The sequence below is a fragment of the Ammodytes marinus genome, assembly GCF_949987685.1.
Source record: "Ammodytes marinus genome assembly, chromosome: 7".
Lineage (NCBI taxonomy): Eukaryota > Metazoa > Chordata > Actinopteri > Uranoscopiformes > Ammodytidae > Ammodytes > Ammodytes marinus.
The window spans coordinates 20,623,668-20,646,520 of record NC_137211.1 but is presented as its reverse complement, the minus strand read 5'-3'; the positions used below and the strand labels follow the sequence as shown (position 1 = coordinate 20,646,520).

Sequence of the window (22,853 nt, the reverse complement as noted above, 5' to 3'; positions counted from 1 at the left end):
CTTCCTCTCCTGTTGACCTTACATTCCGCCAGACAAAACAAATAGCCTTGATGTTGTCTGGCAACACAAACCTTCCGTGTGACTGCCTTGATCCGCACACAATGGCATGAAAGAGAAAAGTGAAGCAGTTCAATTAGGCAAACCTGATGGCTAAAGTCTGACGGACTCCATTCTTTTTATGTAGAAGTGACGAGACACAGAAAAACTGTGTGCCGAATGACAAAAAAGAAAATGAGTGTGCTGTATGAAAAACAAAGGGTGATAAGATGTCCGCTGGCCAAAAAGCAAACAAAATCAGAATTAAACAGACAGTGCAGGTGAGCTAGCTGTCTTCCTCAAAGGCTTGTGTGAGCACACTGTTAAATTACAACAAAGAAAAACAAGACTTCTCTGTAATGTTACGCTTGCTGTTTTACTTTATGTGATGCAGATTTTGGTGGATGAATGATGGAGGGTTCATTTTGGTCATCTTTCATTTAGCTCTTTTCACCAAATGTCTTGTCGTTTGTGTAAGTTGTTCGATGGTTTGAAGTAATGGAATTCAATATATTGAAATAAAGGGAAGGCATTCGTATTGAGTATACTATGCGCACATGAAATATTCATACAGCTGCTATAGCTTGTTGACCTGTTGACCAAGCTTGCAACGTCGAAAACCAGAGCTCGCAATGCAAGGACCGTGGCTTAGCTTTACACGTCGCCGCGAGCACAGACGGAGAGAGGAAGATGGAAATCCTGCATTACAATCACACGCTACAAATCCTCTACTTTTCTTTTCTCCTCCGGATCAACAGCTCCAATAAATTTTCATTACACCTGTGTGAAGCGCTTCAAATAGAGCCACAGAAGCAGAAACTAATTACTTTCTAATTTATTGACTAATGGCCACAGCCCTGGGAGACAGCTGCAATTGTTCTAACAGTCCTGCTGCTCCGACTGCACTCAGGTCCACTTTAGATTCATAACCAAAATAATTTATCATTACAAGCACATTAAATTGAACCGTATAGACCATAACAGTGGTAATTTATATCATTTTGTTGTTAGGGATGGTTTTCCCTCCCCCTGTCTGGAAAAGCGTGCAATCTTTGCGGCGGGATTCGTCTCCGGGCGGTCGTTGTATGTGGCAGGTTCACTTTGTTCTTCAAAGAACTCTTTGTTTTCTGCCTCATCGCCATTTGTTGGAGCTTTAAGTAGAAAGGAGACGGAAAAGAACGTGTGTCCTTTTAAAAAAAAAAAAAAACACATGACTGCTCAGCCTGCATATGCCATATGCACTGTACAGGGTAGGATCAAAACAGCACCATAAAAAAACAGATAAGCTTCCCCTTCGTCAGCCAGGCAAACTATGCTGATGATATATTCATTTTTCAGTAATTGCTGTTATCTCATAATGCATCTCTTTCATGATGAGAACAATGCCTTCCAGGATGTCAACGTCCCTGACAACAAGACAGCAAATGGTCACCTAGTGGTTTTGAACAGCGTGATAACAACATTAGCCATGTGTCAAGGCTTTTCTTAATCGTTTCCGACGATGTCATTTGTGCATTGATGGGATACTTTGAAGCAGAGCATGAGATGACATTTTCCACTGGCGTCATTAAGGAAGAAAGGCCCACATGATCATGCAAATTCATTATGTTAGCAGTGATTAGCATTGACCTTCACTCTCCGAGGTGGGTGATCTGAAACAATGCCAGAAAAAAAAACCAACGCATGTGTTTGACCATTTTATTCAAACATGTGGCCAGAAATCAGGTATCTGATAAGAAAATAAAAGTATGACATTTTATCTTAAACATACACCGATTGGAAGAGAGAATTTACACATTAAAAAAGCATGCCGCATAGTCGACAAAGCCCCCCCCCCCCACCTCATGAAGTCATGTGCACCAGCACCACTAATGTAAAATCTGTCTTGAGTCCTGAGACAGAATATAATATAATATCTGTATAAAAAACACTGGCATAAAACTGCCATCTCCTCAGACATTCCCCCTTTAAATGTATTGTGGCTGAGTCTTATCGAGTCATCACAACAAACCCAGACAACACAATATCCAGCGTCTTCCTGCTGGTGTTTCTCTAGTTTTGTTTTTCTACCTTTTATGTAGAAGAGAAAAAAAATATCCTCAAGGTACAGGGGTTTAGCCAGATTTTCAGCAGACAAAGACGACTGGCTCTATTGGAGGAATCCCAACCTCCCACGGCAACAACAGCCGATCCAACCACGTTGATAGTAACCAACGTTTTATTGTGATGTGTAACTACAGTAGAATCTGAGGTTCACCGTGGTGTGTCCCTGAGGGAGGGCCTTCACAGTAGCAGTCTGTCTCTGTGGGAGGCAACCTCCAACAACACATCCCTGTGCACGGTCATGCCAAAAGCTCAAATTAACACTTCTACCAGTTATTTCATCCTTAAAAGCCACACACACACACACACACACACACACACACACACACACACACACACACACACACACACACACACACACACACACACACACACACACACACACACACACACACACACACACACACACACACACACACACACACACACACACACACACACAACATTGTGCAAATAATGCAATTCAACTGTAGTTTTTCTTCTAAAACAACAAGGATGAAGGTGACCTTTTGTCTACAGTTTCTTGTGCTCTTGCCCTGTGCGTCAGTTAAAATCGGATAGTTGACAGGAAATAATTACGAAATAGGTCCTAACATGATGTGGCCTGGCTGTAAATGTTCATTCATAGCTTCTGTAAAAATAGCCACAAATAAAGGCTATAGTATCCATAGCAACAATATTAGTGAATCACCAACGAGACTAATGAATGCAAGATCTAAAGTTTGTCCCCCAAAGGGACATGGAGCCAGATACTTATTTCTATTTTTATTCGATCAACAATCACATTCACACACAGTACACACACATACATTGAAAAAGGACACACAAATGCCTCCCTTTCTCTTTCTCTCTCTCTCTGTCTCTCTCCCTCTCTCCCTGTCCCTGTCCTCCCCTTCAGGCATTCAAGCTTTCACAGGCTGATCAATAGATTCCAGCAGGCCACAAATACAGAGAAAAGGGTGAGCGGAGGGGTGTCCCATGGGAGAGACAATAAGGACATTGAGAATAAAACATAGACACAAACACAAACACAAACACACACACACACACACACACTCTCTCTCACACACACACACACACACACACACACACACACACACACACACTGTTCTATATTCCCTAGCCAAGCGGTGACGTCAGCCTCCTGTTTAAGATACAGCCCTACCTAATGGAGCGCTGCCAAGGCACGGTATGTGTGTTTGTGAGTGTAAGTACGTGCATGTGTAAAATAATGTTGGACTGAGATAGTTTACCCGCTACAGCAGAGGCAAGGGAAGGACACACCACTATGGTTCCACACACACACACACAAAGTCAAGCACAATAGCCATAAAATCAAAAGCAATCTCTCCGCCCATGGCAATTCATAACCAGAGTGCTTTCACACACATGTACAGTATGGCCCTGAACATACACACACACTGGAAAATCAGAAAGGTCTCACTATCTAATACACTGCATTACTATTATGTTACTTTTAAAGTGTAGAAAGAAATGTGGGAGGAAATGAATGACAATCCAACAGTACATCCTCTCAAAAGCTGAACAAAATGTGTCAGCAGTGGGAGTATAACATCTCTGAATGAGAGTTTTTTGGCATAGGAGATATGGAGAGAAATCAATTTGAGGGCCAAGTGTGGTGCCAAGGACGTGGAGAAGGGCACAGCTCTGTTGATCTGTTCATATCAATTTGCTCCCTTCCTGCAGACGGAGAATGCCAGTGTGCAGCGCTGCATCTTTAAGGAATATCGCCCCGATAACGGTGCCATAAAACACATCATTTTACAGTCAAACCATCTCTGTATCAAACGCACTCGGAGCGGAAGCCATTTTCAAGCAACATAAAGTTTAACATGGCGCTACATCTGCCGAGCCGCTAGCTTCCACGCTACACAGGACTGGGCGATTTAATTAGGGGACGTGGGATTGCGTTGGGTGGCACACTGCAATGAGGCCCAATTTCTCCATCTCGACCGGAACCCCTCCTGTGAACATGCCATTTTCTAGAGGTGTAGATGAATATTTTAGATATAGATATTCTTATGACCCTTAATGAAGTAGGTATTATACCAGAATGTTGTGTATGGATGCAAAAGTATTTCAATATTTAGGTATTTCGTCATCCAACTATCATGTCGATGTGGAAAGTGGCATTTCATCCATCTTACATAGACATTTTCTACATGAATACATATTGAAAATAAACCTGTTCCATGGCAAAGCAATCTTGCAGGAGAAAAAAAAACGCATAGCCAAATAGCTTTGAAATAAAGTAGAGATATAGATGAGCTGCCTTGATAGTCATTAGTCATCGGAGAAGTGACTTTGCCACCGCTGGGATAACTTTTTGAACAACAACGTCTCCCTTGAAAAGTCTTTAAAAGTTTCGCCTGATTTCTAATGGAGCCTCACTCCACTGAGCACTCCAGCCATCTGAGTGAGAAGCGACCACCACATCACTAATGCATCCTAATTCAGACTGTATGGATTACAGATTGTCAAGGGCAAAACTTTTCTTGCATTGACCATCTGAAAGCAGGCATCCCAATATAAATTGAATGGATCAATTGGTGGTGGAGGGACTGAGATTTGTAATGGTGAGGGACCTTACCACTTTCTATTGTGAATTACCCAGCTGTGATCGCTGTGCTCTTTGGTGCCTTACTAGGAGCAAAATGATCAATGCACAACCGTGTCACGTGTTTGGATTAATAGTGCAAACACTGTTTCGTAACACTCAACACATTTAAAACACCACAGACTCAGAGGCAGAGTCACTTGTTGCCCAAACAGCAAGTGTCATATCTTCAAATACCTAAAGAAGGATACTCTTTTCAAGCTTTGTTTAGAGACTCCATAGGACCACCACGGCATCAGTTCTCTAATGGCAAAGCAGATAAATAGGGGGATGTGAGACGTTGGATAGAGGCGAGGGGATAACAAATGTTGAGGGAATCAAATTTTTTTTTTGCCTTAATTACTTTGTTCATTTGTCAAAGCATTTACTTAGAAAACTCCCTTGTCACATTTTTTTTTTGCTGCGTTAATGGAGCTACGGGAAGAAAAAAGGGGGCGGTTGGATGGCTTGAGTGCCTTTTAAATGGCTCACCCTCTGGTTCTAAAACACAGCGCTCGCAGTGCGTCTGCTCGCCCGTTTCCCAGGGTGCTCTCTGGCGCGGCGTGTAGGTAATGAGGCCCTCCTGCAGTGTCGCGCTCCGCTCCTCTGTTGGTGCGGAAAAGCGCACCCCCGCCACGTCCTGACACTCTGACAGATAGGAGCGGCAGCAAAGCATATGGCCGCCAACGTGGCACTGCCTTCCGACGCCCTCCAAACTGTCGCGGGGGCTCCGGCATAATGAGCGGTAGAGAGAGACGAGCTCCCGAGTGCTACACACACACACACACACACGAGACATTAGTCATCACATTTTCATCCCCTCATCTGCCACAGATCAGCCAGAAAAGAAAGAGAATAAAGAAACTCTTACCTCGTATAAGAGTCAACAGATCCCATGCATTTGTGACTTTACAGAGGAAAGCCGTGTATAGTTATAGCATGGCAGGGCCCCATGGAAAGTCTCCCAGAGAGTTCATAGCTAGGGTGTGCTGCCAAGCATTGGTTTTATGAAAGAATGTAAGTTTTTGATAGACATAACAATTCAAATGAGCTCCTTGACTGATTTGGTGTCAGTCTTGAGCGCCTTTCACACATAGTTCCAAGTAACTTACCAGGAATACATTCCCACCACTAGTGATTGTCCCTATTCACACATGCCGCTCCATTCCGGAACATTTCTATGTGGTGCTTGTCGACATAACATGACATAATAATGGTAATAAGTAATACGTGGTTCTAGATGTCCAGCGGGGGGCTGTAACACGCCTAATAGCATCGCTAATGACAAAGTCAACACAGAGAAGGTGGAGCTATAGGCCGTTCATTTTATTCGGCAGCTGACCGTCAATCTCGTCCTCTGCGCAAACTCTCGTTTTCCAACGATTTCCAGCCATTATTGAAGAATGGAGCCTTACAGACAAAAGACCGTTGGTTTTCAGTGTGGTTTCAAGGCACTGCTGCTGTTGTAAACACACTGTAAACGTCTTTCGTCACATGGCCTTGAGGACGTAACTGCATAGCATGTGTGAAAGTGGCTTAGGTAGAAACAAAAAGAAATGTAACTGAATTATACAGGAATGAGAATAAATGGTATCTTGAGGCCAGGGAAGTGACCGGCCTACTCTCCCCTGTCAACTGTCATTGCCGTAAGTGTCCAGAAGTGGGAAGTCTACAGCGACTAGACGCGATTTCAGATAAGGTGCCCACCCAGCCGTGCCCTCGACATGGCCTCCCTCTGGCCCAGACTCCTTTGCCAGTCTCTCTCCTTCTCTCTCTCTCTCTCTCTCTCTCTCTCTCTCTCTCTCTCCCCCCCCCCCCTCTCTCTCTCTCTCTCTCTGTCTCTCTCCTCTCTCTCTCAATCTCTCCTCTCTCTCTCTCTATGTCTCTCTCCTTCTCCCTCTCGCTCTCTCTCTGTCTCTCTCCTTCTCTCTCTCTATGTCTCTCTCCTTCTCTCTCTCTCTCTCTCTCTCTCTCTCTGTCTGTCCCGTAATCCCTGACCGTCTAGACGCCTCCCTGCACGCCACCCCTCACCCCAGCCAACCCCGGGCTGCTCAAACGCTGCGTCACACCACTGTTCTGGGCTGGAGGGCCGGAACAATGCCAGGCACTTCTCATCTCTTTTACTCTCTCTCTCTCTTTCAAGTCATTCACTGGGAGGTTTCAGAAAAAAAATGCCGCTCATCATCGCAATTGAATGCCCCCGCACGAGCGACCAAAATGATCAAAATCCCGAGATTTAGCGGAGACTTATGAGACAGTCTCGAGGGGGGAGAAACTGTAAGTGTGTGAACAATTGCATTGAGGCAGCCTGAGCCAATTATTCAATGAGGGAGACACACCTCTGGAAAAACAAAAAAAAATAGCAATTGAAAGTAATTCAGAGACTTTGTTGTTTGCACAGAGCCAAATGAGTGGGAACAATGAGGAAGCCAAAAAGGCAATTACAGAGCTGATGGCTTCGCATACAGACTGATGTGTTGGTGACAGTGAGTGCCGTGAAGCTGTAGGCCGTCAGTTAAAAAGACGTTTGCATGTGAGAGAAGCCCTCAGTTCTAAGTCTAAATTTCTTAAACCCTTCATTCAGCCTTCGGCGCCCAACGGATGGAGTATATGGACACCACGCATTCATACGCCGATCCCATTAACCCTGGCCTGCTGCATTGGAAGGCTGAGGTTGCAATGCATCAGCGTCACTTCCCTATGCACAAAGCACGGAGCCTCACATCCGTGTCTGATCTCTATTAAATTACATGGATTAAATCAGAGATCCTTAATTAGCCCCCCAATAAAAGCATCATGTGGCTTTTGAAACCCTCGGAGCGAGCCCGTGATTGGATAAAAATATGAAAACATACTAAATGAAATTGGTTTACCGCTGAGTGTGTGCACCACGACTCTCGAGTGGAGCGGCAAAGCAAGCAGGGAAGAAAATAAAGTGAGGAGGAGAAATAAGTAAGAAGAGAGAGAAGAGAGACACGGATTGAGAGAATAAGAGGGGAGTCTCGGGGCGAGTCACACCTCTTTGCCTCGGAAAAGCTCGTAAATTCCATGTGTGACCTCAGGGAGAGATCTGCACAGAGTCTGGGCCTAAGATACCGTGATACCATATTTGACTGTTGCAGAGCTGTGAGCTAATACAGTCTGTGCTGCCACAAGCCACACTGACGAGTAGTTGCTAAGGGCATGACACAAGGCTCCTGTGGATACCAGCCCAGTCCCTGCATACTCATGTGTGTGCATACGGAATGCACAAACCTACACATGCACACTTAAAACATGAAAGTACACACACAACTGGGACTCGCTTCTCTAAAAAGAAAAACTGGAGCATGATGCATCCGTGCTCCTTTGGACCCTTTGCTTCTTCTTCTGGTGACAGGACGGCTTAAAAAGCTTTTAAGTGCTCGCAAACTCATTATAACCCTAATGCTCGGGCTCCCCTTGTGATATGCGTGTTTGCCTCATAAAAAAATTAAATGCAATTGAAATAGATGCAAAGATACAGACATTTGAAGGGGTTGCTGGGGATACGGCATCTGTTTAAGGCATTAGGGATGGGGCAGAAAGGGTGAGGTCACAAGAAAGTGAAACACACACACAGGAGGAGGACACACACATTGGACTCTTTATTTTGCCCCCTCTTCTCCTACATTAGCTTGTTATGTTGTTTGTGATGTTTCTATTTTTGAAAACATGGGGGATTGGGAATGGGGGAAAAAAAAATCACAGATCCACTGCCACAATGCATCGCGGGGAATAGTAAGCACACAAACAAAAAACAGCCCCCAACCACCATCCCTCTCGCCACTAATCCTCTCATGCCCTAATTGTGGGTGCAGTCACCCCAGATTCACTTCTTCGTGGAGAGAGAGAGAGAGGGAGAGAGAGAGACAAGAAAGGAGGCTCTGGCTGAGCACACAGACCACCATGTTTTTCCCCCTGAAAGTGCTTCTCTCTGCCAGAAGACTCCAGAACGGTAGGTGGTACTGTCTCTCCGTTGCATTTTTACTTTAATCTCACTTCCCCTTTTTGCCTCTCTGTCTTCCTGTCATCCCTTGCTATCTTCCCACTCCCTCTCTCCTCTTCCTACTGTAAACCGCCTAAGGTGATTATTGATGTTGGTGGGAGGGGAAGGTGTATCCTGTCTTCGGTTTCCCAGAAGAAGAAAACAATTCAAATATACTATTACCCAACACAGTTGAGAGGTTGTGATTGGAACAAAGGGTTTGAGTACAAAAAAATAAAAAACCTAAGGCAGCAGCACTGAGGTAGGCTTAATATGGTGGTTTCCATTTGAGACAGCAAGCAGGCAGGTGGCTTACTGGTACCTGCTGCCTGGTGGGCTATACTCTCCTTGGTGGTTAGTTCTGGTAGGTTGCATCAATGGTGCCAGGGTCCAGCATATATCGGCAGGACATACAAGAAATCACACACACTCACTGGAGACACATTAAAACAGGCTATTAAACCCCTTTGGCATTTCATTTCTTTTAATCAAAGAGACCATTAGTCAACTGAGCAGAATCCCACACTGCAGGCCTCCGAACAAGAAGAAGATGCTCCAACCAGCGACTGCACGGTGGCTGGCTGTGTTTTTGTCTGAACAGTGTTGCTACTGTTGGGAAAGGCTATAGCATTGGAGCGGCGCCATGCCAACCTTTATAGCGGCCCTCTATTTTCCTGTCCGTGTGTCTTTTGCCTTTCTCTCCCTCTCCCTGTGTCTATACGTCTGTCTCGTGCTCTCTCTCTTTCAGGCACGAGACCAAGGTGCACATTAGGTGCTGGTGCTGCACATTTTGATGCTTGGCTGTCACTGTATCATTGTCTGGTGACATAAAGCGCAGTAAAGCACTGAGCAGTGATGAAGTGGAAGAGGTTTTTAAAGCTGCGCTCACTGGCACATTTCTTGCCTTTCAAACCAATGTCATTTGGAGACCGCCATCATCCCGCTGTGAAAGAAGCCAACTGCCCCCCCCCCCACCCACCACCACTCACTCACTCCCCACCCAAAAACATTGAAGGGAGAAAGAAAGGGAGCGAGAGAGAGATGGATAAAGAGAGAGAGAGCTTCCTCCTCCTTGGCAGCACTTGCTCCATTATTCCACTGGAGGCTTGATTAGACAGAGGGGGTAATTTACGAGCCACTTCATTGCCGATTCAAACGGGCACATCACCTGTAAATAATTGAAAGCCTTCATGTCCATTCCGACATAATCATATCGCTATCATGTTAATGTATCCAGCAGTGCTTTCCGCTGGGTCAGGCGCAGGGTGCTGCTTTAAATCTTTTGCTTGACCTGTCTCCATAACTCTCCCGAAGGCACCATTCACTTGCAAACAGAAAAAAAAATAGAAAAAAAGAAAAATGAAGGACTGCACTGAGAAATTATGAAAAATGTAAAATACAGTAAACAAACACACAAGACCTCCTCAGCACGACGGCCAATGGGGTTGCAGGTGGAGGGCATTTTACACCGGCTTGTTAATTATCTTTGCTCATGATGTGGATATATGGGTGATTCATCATCTTATTTATTCATCTCTGTCTAGTAGTGAAATAAAAAAAAGGATCCAATATTAAGACCGAGAGTATAGCTTTTACAATGAGTTGAGGGACACATGGGCTCAAGAAAAAATCAAACCCCTTTGCTTTTAATTGTAGGGAATTGGGCCCATCGTGGGAATTGTCTCTTCTCAAACTATTTTAATTAAACTAGTGTTTTAAAAAAAAATCCTCTACTGAATTGATGGCTATTTCCCTTCACTTCATTTGAAAAAAAAGGTATTAATATTAATTATCCAATCTGAAATGATTCTCACCTTTCCCTCTGCGCACTACCCTTCAAATGCGACAAAAAAAAAAGGTTTGAATAATTTATCAATTGACTTGTATTTGAATTGATTAATTCACTGATGCAAAATTAATACACGGCTATCGTCCACATTCCACCCACTCCATTCTCTGCTATCTTTAATGAAGCAGTTAAGGTAGTGAGGGTCTTGCCTGAGGTAAAGTAGTGACTGAAGAAGTGGGGCTGTGGGTGTCTAAAACAAATCTACAGTAATGAAGCTGTCTCATCAGAATTAACAAGCTAACTATCTCCCAGAGTGATACAGGTACGAAATACTCTAAATACTCTGCTAAATAATGAGGAGGAGCAAGGGGTCACACCTGTCAGATGACCGTTTTTTTTAACACACTTTATGGTGCCACGTGGCAACCAATCATCCGCTGTACTTCCTGTACTGGGAAGCTCAGCTGGGGGCGAAGAAATGGGACAGAATGTGTGCCATTGTGTGTGTGTGTGTGTGTGTGTGTGTGTGTGTGTGTGTGTGTGTGTGTGTGTGTGTGTGTGTGTGTGCATGTGTGTGTGCGTGCACCCATGTCGTGCCTGTTCTGTACCGGTGATTCACCCAGCTCTCTGGCAGCCTTCCAGGACCTATTTTCTCCTCCTCTTTACATAACAGCAAATGGTATCACTAAAGCCTGGAGTCCTGTCCTTTCTATTTCTCCTCCTCTTCTTGTTCCTCTGCCACTTCCTGCCCCCCCCCCCCTCCCGCCCCCCTTTAACTTGCTGTATGTGTTGGGGCTTGTACTGTTACTGTATGTCGCGGGCCTGGTGCTACTGTGCCACCCATGGGAACATCGAGTGACCAGTCCGGAAAAGGTGTTTTTCGGACGACACCCAAAGCACAGAGGGTTAGACCAGATGCTTCTTTTTTTTTAAGACATGCGGGGAACTGACCCGTGCAGGATTCGAACCCAGGTCTGCTGCAGGGCCTGGGCCCGTTGGGGGACGCCCTGTCGACTGCCCCACGGGCGCCCCCTCAGATGCATCTTTTAATAAAAATTATAAAATAAAAATATCAAAAACAAAACGCACATGAGATTTATTTATCAAGTTGGATTTTTTAATTGTTTACTTAGTAAGACTTTATCAACTTGATAACTTAGTTTAAGTTGGTAGGCTTGAAACAAAATATTTAGTTTTTTACTTTATGCCCCCTGGAGCTTTGGAAAGGCCCAGGATCCAGAATCCGGAATCCGCTACACCATATGCCTACAGGACATCACCCATCAGGGTACCTGGGCGTGACGTGCTGAAAATAGGGACTTGCAGTCAAAATCCTCACTGTACCGGAGAACATACGGCACCAACAGAACAGGGTGATGAGGTGGAAGAGGATGGTATGTGAGGGGGAGGAGAGTGTGTGCGTGTGTGTGTGTGTGTGTGGGGGGGGGGGGGGGGTGGGGGGGAAGATGTTCAAAATAGAAAATTTAAGTGGGTGAAGGGAGAGGAGCTGAAGAGAGTTTAGTTTGCAGGGAGGGATGAGTGTGAGGAATCGGGCAGCATGTCTGTGTGTGCGTAGGAGAGATGTGTAGGCAGGGCTTTAGTGTCTGGACTGCTCTGTGACTCAGGTGTGGATAATACGTCAAGTTTACTCTGTGTGAGTGTGTGTGTGTGTGTGTGTGTGTGTGTGTGTGTGTGTGTGTGTGTGTGTGTGTGTAGGTGTGTGTAAGTGTAAGAGAGAGAGCCAGGGAGACAGAGATCATAGTAAAGGGCTGGGTCGGGCAGGCCTGGCTGTGTGTCTCGGTGGCTGAGGGTGTGCTCTGCTGTGTCTATGGCCCGCTCCATGACAGCCCAGCCTGCACGCTGCTCACTGGTGCAGAAGCGCTAATTGAATTAAGTCTTTATTATCGGGCTGCAGAGGCAGCACTTCTCCCCATCTCGGCCCGCTTGGCTGACACTTTCTCCTTGAACACCTGCTTGACATCAACTTCCTCCTCTATTTATTTATCCCCTCTCTCCTGTGGCCAGCCACTGGCTGCACTCCTTCCTCCCCTCTCTCCCTCCCCCTCCATATTGGCATACCAAGTGGGGTTAGGCCTGCTTGTTTCTCATCGGTGCTGAGCAATACTCCCTGGCTTGGGTAACCTTTGCATCACATAATAAAGTATATTTTGCTTCAGTGCTGCTTCTGAAAGCTATATACAGCCTTACAGGGTGAAAACATGCCCAACTCTTCAGTGTATATATTAGCATACAAAAAGGGACACATAATAAAAAGGATTAATTCCTCCAACTGATCCTCCCCTTCCTGGCCTTCAACAGCAGTCCTGGTGAATGCAGAGGGAATATAGACGATAAAGCTAGATGATGTTCTATGTTGTATTGAATAGTCTCCGGTGGGCAAGCTGGCCAGGGTAATATACAGCAGCTGGGATGAGAACTAACATATATCTAGTCCCCTGTCCATTTCCACTAGCCTCAGGCTCAGGCTCCTTCCCTGGGCTCGGCTTGGGCATTACTTTAGAGGACAGACAAACAAGAGGCACTATTAAGTTGGCCAGGAGTCTGAGGGACCAGGCACTCGGCCCAGGCGCTCGCTGTAATCTATTGACCGTTTGCATTCTCCCTCCCCATGCCCCCCAAAACCACAGGACTATTCTCTATCTGTCAGTTGAATCCATTGCTCACCTCCCTCCATCTCTATCTGCTGTTTACCCACTCTATTTTTCTCCTTTTTCTCTTGCTCGCCCTATGTCAGCTCAATCCCCCTCTATTCCATCTTTCTCCCGCTCCTTCGTCTATTTGTGTAAATCCTCTCCTCTCCTCTCCTCTCCCCCTCCTTCTCTCCTTCTCCTCCTCACCCCATCCATCACTATTCCTCCCATCTCCATCGCGTCCGTTCCCTTCTCTTATCGACATGTTTCCATTTTCTAAACTGCTCTCGCTCCATCATATTCACTCTTTCTTCGATGGCCATTTTTCATTTTCTCCCTATTTCATTCACTCACAACCTCACCCGCTGCTCTTTCTCTCTCTCTCTCTCTGTGTCTCTCTGTCTGCTTTCCCTAGTGGGCTTTATTTTACCCCTAAGCCAACACAGGCCCCAGGTGGGCATACAGTAGCTGTCCTTGTCAGGGCTGTTGACTATAGGTGGAAGCAGCGTGGGACATACAGTGTCCTACAGGGGCCACGGACAGAATGGGACAGCCAGGGGAGAAGTGTCACACCGTGCAGCAAACTAAAACTTTCAGCCATGATGAGTTGGGATGAAAACAACAGAACAGCAGAAGGACAAGGTAGAACACTAGTAGTTCACCTCACTTGTACTTGACATGATGGCTTTTTTTCATAACCGGAGTGGCCATACATCCTACTGTCATCAAGTCAATGTGATCTTATGGAATATGTCTGTATATTTTATGTCTTTGTTGTTTACTTATGTACAGTATGTGTGCCCCCCTCCCACCCCCATTTCTCTCTCTCTCCCTCTCTCTCCTGCTGCTTCTGTCCTTTCCCACTCTCCTCTGAAACTCTGCCAGCCAACAAATGCCACAAAGCATTAGGCCCAAGCACTATCAGACGCCCTTCTCAGGCACATCCTACACATCATTCCCCCCCACCCCACCCCACTTACTTACACACACACACACACGCACCCACACACACACACAAACACACAAATGCACACACACAGAAAGCCCAGCACTTCTTCACACCATGTGCCAGACTAGGTGACAGAAGCAGAGTTTACACACAGGCCTAGGGAGGTCTTATTCACAGTGGCAGACTCACCCAGATACTACCTCGTATAAAGCACGCACACACACACACACACACACACACACACACACACACACACACACACACACACACACACACACACACACACACACACACACACACACACACACACACACACACACACACACACACACACACACACACACACACACACACACACACACACACACACACAGCAGTATGCACACAGGCAGACTATTTCTAATTCGAGACACATCCACAGCTTCACTGGTAATTACGCACACACATGCCATCTCAACACATTCATGAATGCCTGCATATGTTCCTCGACGATGCATTTTTCACATTGTGTGGTCACGCTCTCTCAGATTTGCAGACATACATACCCGAGAGTACATTTACATAGGTATACATGCCTAAACACAATGCCCGCTATACATTTCGTTCTCACTTACACACAGTCACCGCCGCGCACACGCGCACAAACACACACACACACACACACACACAACACGCACAACTGCACAAATTCACAGGCTCCGTACACAATGGCAAACGGCATACACAATAGCAAACAAACAATCATTAGTAGATTTCAGGCTGCCTCTCAGTCCTGCTCTCCTCTGTTGTTGGTGTGTGCCCGTGCCTCTGGGGTGGTGCCGCTGCTGTAGGTTTTAATAAAAGCATTGTCTTTGGAAGCTGTCTGAAGGGACTCGCTTTCATTTTGGAGCGCCGGCGCTGCTGCTGTAGCCGTGGATGTGGGAGGAGAGAGGGCTATTGCGCTGGGACGTGGGGGCGGCTAGGTTCAGTGTCATTGCGGGACCCTCCAAGGACTGGTGCTTATTGTTTGATAGTTTCGATATACAATGTGTGTGCCTGTGTGTGTTGTTGTGTGGTCATTGTAAGCACATGTATAAATTGTGCACGTGCTGCGTACAAAATTGAGTCAAAGCTAATGGTCGACACAGTCTAGCACTATCCAGCAGCTATAACCAGTCTACTGTACGTTTGTATTTTTGTGCCAGACATGAGATTACAAATATACACACTCACACACTGTGCAATCTGGATGACAGGCGTAAGAGCGCTGGCTGTGTGGTGGTTTGAGCTGTTTCTGTGTTGCTGTAAACCAGTCCTATAAAAAAAAAATAAAAAAAACAATGGAGAGAAGAAACACTAACGTGTGGCCGCTCCACTCGTGAAAGCGTGTGCCATTGAGGGGATGCTCAGGATAACGAGCCATCTCTATACGATGCACAGGTGTCCATTAGCTCTTCGGGCTGACCAATCTGTGAAAGCCTCTGGTCAATAGTTTCTCCATCTGTCAGCATACAATCACCTCTGAAAAAGGCCCTCCAGGAGACATTTGTGTCATTTATGATAGACAACAAATGCTTGCTCTCAACAGGAGCACAATGTAACGCCCATGATGAGGTCAAATCAAATGTTATTGCCTAGATTTGACACCACTGCGTTTTCTGTGCCTCCTCTCCCCCTGTTTTCACTCTCCTCCCTCAGGCGCCTTCAGATCCCATCAGCAGAAGACACAGGGACGCGTCTTTGAAAAAAAAGAAGGCGAAAGTAAAGAATGAGTACAGCTATCTGGGAGGATGTAGAAGAGGAAAATCCTAATTGTCCCTTTAAGTGTGTTCCCCTCCTGTGGAGTGAAGGTACGGGGGTAACGGCCATCTTAAATCACAGCCTGGCTGCGGCCTTCATTAAAGCCATAATGCCTGGCTCTCCCTTTAATGGAAATGGAAGCCGGCGAGGCTGCGGGTGTAAATTAAAGTGTAAGGCTTCGAGTAGAGGGGAAAGATTTCCCCGGCTCTGACAGGTGCGGCCTGAATTAGCTGTAGTGCTGTTCAAGCAGTCGGCGGGAGAACACTGCTATTGATTTTAAGCGCTGTTGCACTTCCTATCTGAAAGGGAATGTGTATTACTAGAGCTGGGCACATCAATCACTCAGCATTCCACCACTTTCCCCCCTTGGCACTCGTCAGATTTTCAGATGATAAACAAACAGAAGCAGACCCAAACAAAAAGACAACACCTGACTGTGCTGTTCCTGTATTGGCCAAGTTAAAATACATGTGTGCACGCTTGTAATTAGTCCACTTTATTTCATCTTCCATGTGTTGACAGGATGCCATGTCTATTCAGGGGAACGTCCCGCATGGCGTGTCACCTTGGTCAAACAGCTAGCGTCAGCTCCTTGAGCTTCTGGCTGCTGCCCACTCCCATGTTTACGACCTGCGTGTGTCAAGAGCCGTTACATGCACGTGGCGCATCTCTCCGTGTATGACCCTGCTGCTTATCTCTGCCTCCCATCATGCCCCGCTGACCCTGTCTACAGACGCTGGCAGGGGGAGAATTAGCCTACTTAGCCTATTCCCCACAGGGGTCAACCCACACGCAGATATGCAGACCGCGCGCGCAGACGCACACACACACACACACCCACAAGCCCCCTCAAAGATGTGCGATGACAAATGATAAGGCAGCACTTAACCACAGGTGTCCCGAGTTTGACCTTTCACCGGTGACCTTGGGCAGAGAGCTTTTCATAAATAGAGTCCAGCCATCAATCAGCTCCCATCAATCACACATATATACGCCGTAGCCTTACGCTCCCCCCTCTCCCCACCAACCTTTCCTGGCCCCAACATCCATCACTTTGGTCTACCCTTTCCCTGACACCTTGGAAAAAACACAAACACTTCACAACCTCTCTTGCCTGCCTCTCTGTAGTCCAGAAACACACACACACACACACACACACACACACACACACACACACACACACACACACACACACACACACACACACACACACACACACACACACACACACACACACACACACACACACACACACACACACACACACACACACACACACACACACACACACACACACACACACACACACACACACACACACACACACACACATCTTGTCCAGCAACGATGGCCCCCTTAAAACATGGTGTGTGTTGTTGTGGGTGTCGGGTGAGCTGCAGGTGTACACTATGGGCTGCTCCCCGGTGACACTTTTGCTGCTATATCAGCACCTGCACTGAGACATGACATGACATGGGGTTGAAATCCCCGAGCACACTCACACTGGCAGCTGTGACCACTGCACATAACAGACAGCCAGTGGTGACAGACTGCGGCCACAGCCACGAGCATCCAGAGGACCATTTGGCTAGACAAGCACTGGATCAAATAAAAAAAAGTCTCTTACATATCACATGTTTAATTTGTAGGCGGTTCTGTGCTAGAGGTTGCCAGCAGTCGTTTGTGATACTCGAGCACCCTTTAAAGATATAGTCCGTAACTTGAGGAATGCTGAGTAATTACAACAACACTGTCGGCGCTATGGCTCGAATGTAACAGACATTATTTATATGGAAAAGTTACGCACTATACCTTTAAAGCTTTATTTTCGATATTTGAACCTTTACCTATGTGTCCCTTGCTGACATACTGACGATACTACAGCAATATGACAGCACCTGTATGTTCTGGAGAGAGTTATTTAAGTGAGTTGAATACAAACTCTGCAGGCCATATCTCATGATTGAAATACGTCTGACGTTATTTTTTGGTGAGTTGTAGAGTAGAGGCTTGGGGAGTAAGGGGGGCATTCTTGATAATAATAATTTATTTGAAAGAAAAAACAGGTTAGCTCAGTGCTCTTTTGGCCCATGCTCCATAATTACACCAGAGAACCTATTCTAATTGGCAGTGTCTTTATGCAGGCCTATTATCAATGTCCCTCCGAGGCAGCGGAAGATAGAAGGTGTGGGGGAAAGGGATGTGAGGAATGGGTTCTGTGTCAATGAGCCCAGGGTCCTTTTACAAATGGATGAGGAGGACTGCTAATAATGCCAGTCCAGCTCACAGAAAAAAAGAAAAGAGAAACGCTTATCATATTCTACTGGTTCCAAATGCATGAAAATGTAAATTTGAGTAAAATGGGACATTGTTCACAGGCTGTACTTGCTGTAGCAATGAAATTACTGTGCGGTGTAACAGTCCAAAAGAGGCCACATGTGTCTATCCCAGAGACGTCCAACATGAAGAGACTATAACAGCTGTCCACTGCTGTCAAATGTAAATGAATGCTAAGCCACGTGCAATATCAATAGTCATACTACATGGATTAAATAATGACATCATAGCCATGGTTGCCACACAACACAATTGTTTGTTGAAAATACATTTGATGTGTTAGAAATCGCCAAAAGAAAGCCAAGGATAATTTGTTCTTCAATTCAAATGAGCCCTATATGTGTCTGCATCCATTGACAACATAAATTAACTGTAATGCTGGCACCCCCTCTTCTATTTCAAATATTACAGTCGCCCTTGGCATTTCGTTCCACATGTGGGTGTAACGTCTGACCCAGACAAACACCCCCAGCTTCCACAGTGTTATTAGCTGTGGGTGTGCAGAAACACATTACCATACCATTCAAAGCAGATGCTGCTACCAGTGCACGATATGTTAATTGGCTTTGCTAAAAGGCAATTATTAGTCAATATTAATATTCTATCATTCATCTGCAAACTGTAAACTTTTTTTTTCTTCCGCACAGCCATCAGCAGCCAGTAATATTAAACATCCTACATTGAGATTGCAAGGCTGCAAGCTGTGCATAAGGAAATGGGTCTTGGTGTGAAACTAAAAATGGAAATGTTTTGGCTCCCTGGATGTAAGACTTTAAGGGCTATGAATCATAACTTGTGTTCAAGAGAAAGGGCAGGAGTGTGAATTTCTTACCTTGTTTTAGGGGATGTGGTTAGCCATTCTTCATGCTTTTCAAATGTTATCAAGTAAGCCGCGATCTCCTGTGAAAAAAAAGAGAGGAGAGGGAAGAGAGAGGAAGAGGAGTGAGGCTTAGATATGTCATCTTTAATCACTGTTCTCCTGTGTTGGTAATACATTGGTGAGACTTGCTTCATTGATATTCAGACAGGTTAACCGGCAGCACAAACACAGGAAAGACGGAAGCTCGGTCAGGTAAAACGGAGACCGGTAAAAAAGTAAAGTGAGAGACAGAAGTGGAATGGAGCTGAGGTCAGATCATCTTCTGAGACCATCTTTGTAACAAAAGCTTTGATCAACTTCTTCCTCCAAGGACATCAAGGTGCTCTCGAAAAAAAGATTGACATCTCCGCGTCTGAGAGCGAGCGGCTTTTAACATTTTTGGTCCGATCCTCCCCCAAATCCCTTTGATCTGCCCTTGACACTCCTCTATGGATCAATCCACTCTTTAACCTTTGAATAATAATTACATGCCAGTCTCACAATATTGACATGTGTGTCTACTGCTAATTCAAGAAAAAAGAGTCAGTTATATACAAGGAGATGCTTTAGAAGAAAAAGAAAGTGCATAAATGGTATAAATAGACATACTTCAAACACGTTTCATGTTTCCCATGCTCGCCCTGCCTACTGCATCAGTCTGAGTGTAAAGGGGGGAAGTCATAACCGGCCATTTTCTCACCAAACTAATGGGCAGAAATAAAAGCACTTTGGATGCTGGTAGACAACCTAATGATTACCAGTGACAGCCAGCAATTCACTCTTCAGCCACAACATTTGTCAGCTTCTCAGGCTGAGAGAGAGTGAGAGAGAGAGAGAGAGAGAGAGAGAGAGAGAGAGAGAGAGAGAGAGAGCCTGGCACAAGGACAGACCTGCTGCCATCTTCCACAAAAAAAATATATTTTGCAGTTTCTAAAGACGTATGTCTCTGCTCATGCTGGAGTGTCAACAAACCTTTAAGTTAGAATGTCTTGCTCAAATCCTGTCTGCGAGGCTCAAGTAAAAAAACACCAGTGGGGCTTTGTGTTGTTACTTTGCCTGTCCACATGGGGTAGTAATGTCTCGCAAAAACCCATGCTTTTTATAGAGCAGAAATTGGAAAAAATATGACACCACAAAGCAACCACAAAAACTGAGCCAGTTGTATTTTTTATATATACTGTATATATATATCCTTAAGATTCCTTCCTTCTTGCTTTTTCTCATTGCTTGCACAAACTTTCTCTAAACAGTCTGCCATTGCAAGAAGGCTCCCCATTGGCTCGTTGAGGCTGTGCCCTAAGTGTGACCTGGCACTGAGACAGAGCACACTAGTGATAGCCCATAGGGACTCTACAGGGTACGGGCTGTTTGGGGGGGTCCCAGGCTGGCAGGGGTCCCCAGCATGGAGGGGGTAGCGTAACTGGCACCGTTGCCTCCAGGTGCAGGCTGGGAGATAATGCTGCGTTGATTAACTTCCTGTTCTGCTGCCATAATGACTGGAGGCGGGCGAAGTCATGACAAGATGGAGTCTTGAATTAAGAAAAAAATCGGAGCGGGAATGGGCTGTCAAGGGGAGCTCAGGGGGCAGCTCTTTTTCTTTATAACTTCTGCTATACGGCATGAAGAAGAAAAAAAACAACAACCATAAAGTCTGTGAAATGTTCACAGGGGAAAGAGGAAAATATAATGCTTTGCTACAGGGGTCACGTTAAAGTTACTTTTCTGCATACATTTGTAAGTAAAATTAGACTAACAGGGCACTGATTAGATTAATCTCTGCTATTCTGTGCTCATTTTCGGCAGGGATAAACGGCGGCAGGAAAGCTCCTTCAGTGACCTCTGTGCCTGTTAGCACATATAGCCCCTTCCATCACTCTTGTCTTAAAAAAGAAATCCAGCCACAGCCCCAGCCTCAAGGGCAGAGGATGAAATAGGGGGCCGCATGTTCTCGTACTTAAAAAAAAAAGAAAAGAAAATAATAGAAGTAAGCCTGTACCTCTGGCTCTTTTTCTCTCGCACCCCCCTCCCTCTCGGAACAGATGCCAGGGATTATTCCAACCCCCCGACCAACCATAAAGGTGCAATAATCTTATGGTGAGGAAACAAACAAAAACAGACGTGCGGCCATTAAACAGCTGCAACCAGACAAAGTTTGCATGGGCGGCATAATGAGAGGCTAGCGTGCGTTCAGGTTGAGCAAACACGCTGGCGGGTTAGTGTGAGAGAGAGGGGGGGGGGGTGGCTGGTGGTGGTGGTGGGCAGGCAAGCGAGCGGGCGGGCGTGCTGAACACTGATGGTGCATCAAAGTCAAACCAGCAGCTGTCAATGGGCTCTGGTCTATATCTGCTGACCTCAGTGCCTCTGGCCCTTGCTCTACCGTCACTGGGGGAACATTCTGAGGAGGGCTCTTTCTCTTTCTCTCTGTCTCTCTCTCTCTCTCTCTACACACACAGGGCTCCAACCTCCCTCTACCTCTCAGGTCAGAATCCTACCTCCTGCAAGAGGCTGTTTGTACTTCCTTCCCTTTATGCCTCAGCAGCCTCCCCATTGGCAATATGCTCCTTGCCGGCGTTTTTTTTTTTAATGCTGTTGAAATACACTGTACCGGCAGCAGCAAAGGGCTATAGTATTCTGCACAGCTGAAATTGAGGCAAACTCCCCCTTCCCAAGCCTGATCTAAATGAATAACAATCAGCGCAACCTGGCGGTGAACCAGAGAGTGAGTATGAGCAATACCACCTCTAATTGACACGGTGGTTGCAAAAAAGGGGCCCTTTCATTTAACAGGGGGGAAAAAACAACCCTGAGCTGTTTGTTGTAACCCAGCCATCTCATTTGTTTCTTTTTGTCTCGGGTAAAAGCCGCGACACCCTGTTAGCAAAAAAGGAGGCCGCTCCAGAATATGACAGAGCAGTCTAGCGGTTTCAGGGGCTGATGGAGATGGAGAGAGGAGGGTGTTACGATGGTGTGTGTGTGTGTGTGTGTGTGTGTGTGTGTGTGTGTGTGTGTGTGTGTGTGTGTGTGTGTGTGTGTGTGTGTGTGTGTGTGTGTGTGTGTGTGTCATTCCCGTCTACCGTGTTACAATCAAAGGCCTGATTACCGGTTACCTGTCTGGCCCTGGCACATTATTAACATGCTTTTCAGGATGTGTCAATCCCGTTACTCATCAGTGTTCTCCCCGAATCTGGTTCTATCTCTTCCCATACAACCCTCCATACATATATACATTCCTTTCTGCAATCCGAGGCTCCCTCATTGACACTTTTTTTTTTTTTCGTTTTCGTTTCCCATAACCGCTGACGTGAAAAGGAGAAGCCACCGTAGGAAAATTCAGTCTCAATTCATTTTGAGATTGAGACTGGCTTTTACTGTCTCGCCTTTTGAAATGATATTTCCACTCGGGAGGTACAACATTTCCCTCCAGAGAGAATCAGCTTTTTGAAATGTCTACCTATTTGAAATGGGAGATGACACTAACATATTCATCCCCCATTTCAAGTCTTCTTTGTACCCAGAAAAGCAGGGCGGGCTTGGTTTGCGGGGACAAAAAGCCCTGTAAACTCTCAGAAAAATAAATACCACTTGACTTGTCCCATATTTTGATTGTCTGGAAAAAAAGTTGAGTTGGAATTCATTAATGTTTTGCAGACCCGATAGGGTTGGATTTCATTAGCCCCTCATCGCCCCTTCTTACTGTACAAAAAGTCAGTCAAACATGACGACGCCA

General features: G+C 45.8%; 1 protein-coding gene across 1 annotated transcript in view; it reads right to left on the bottom strand.

Moving 5' to 3' along the window:
- Positions 1–22,853, bottom strand: part of camta1a (calmodulin binding transcription activator 1a) — a gene marked incomplete at both ends in the record, with an annotated part of 292,449 nt that overhangs the window by 149,210 nt on the left and 120,386 nt on the right. The window contains 1 exon segment of the mRNA XM_080030625.1: positions 19,100–19,167. Coding sequence (XP_079886751.1) covers positions 19,100–19,167 — 68 coding nt within the window.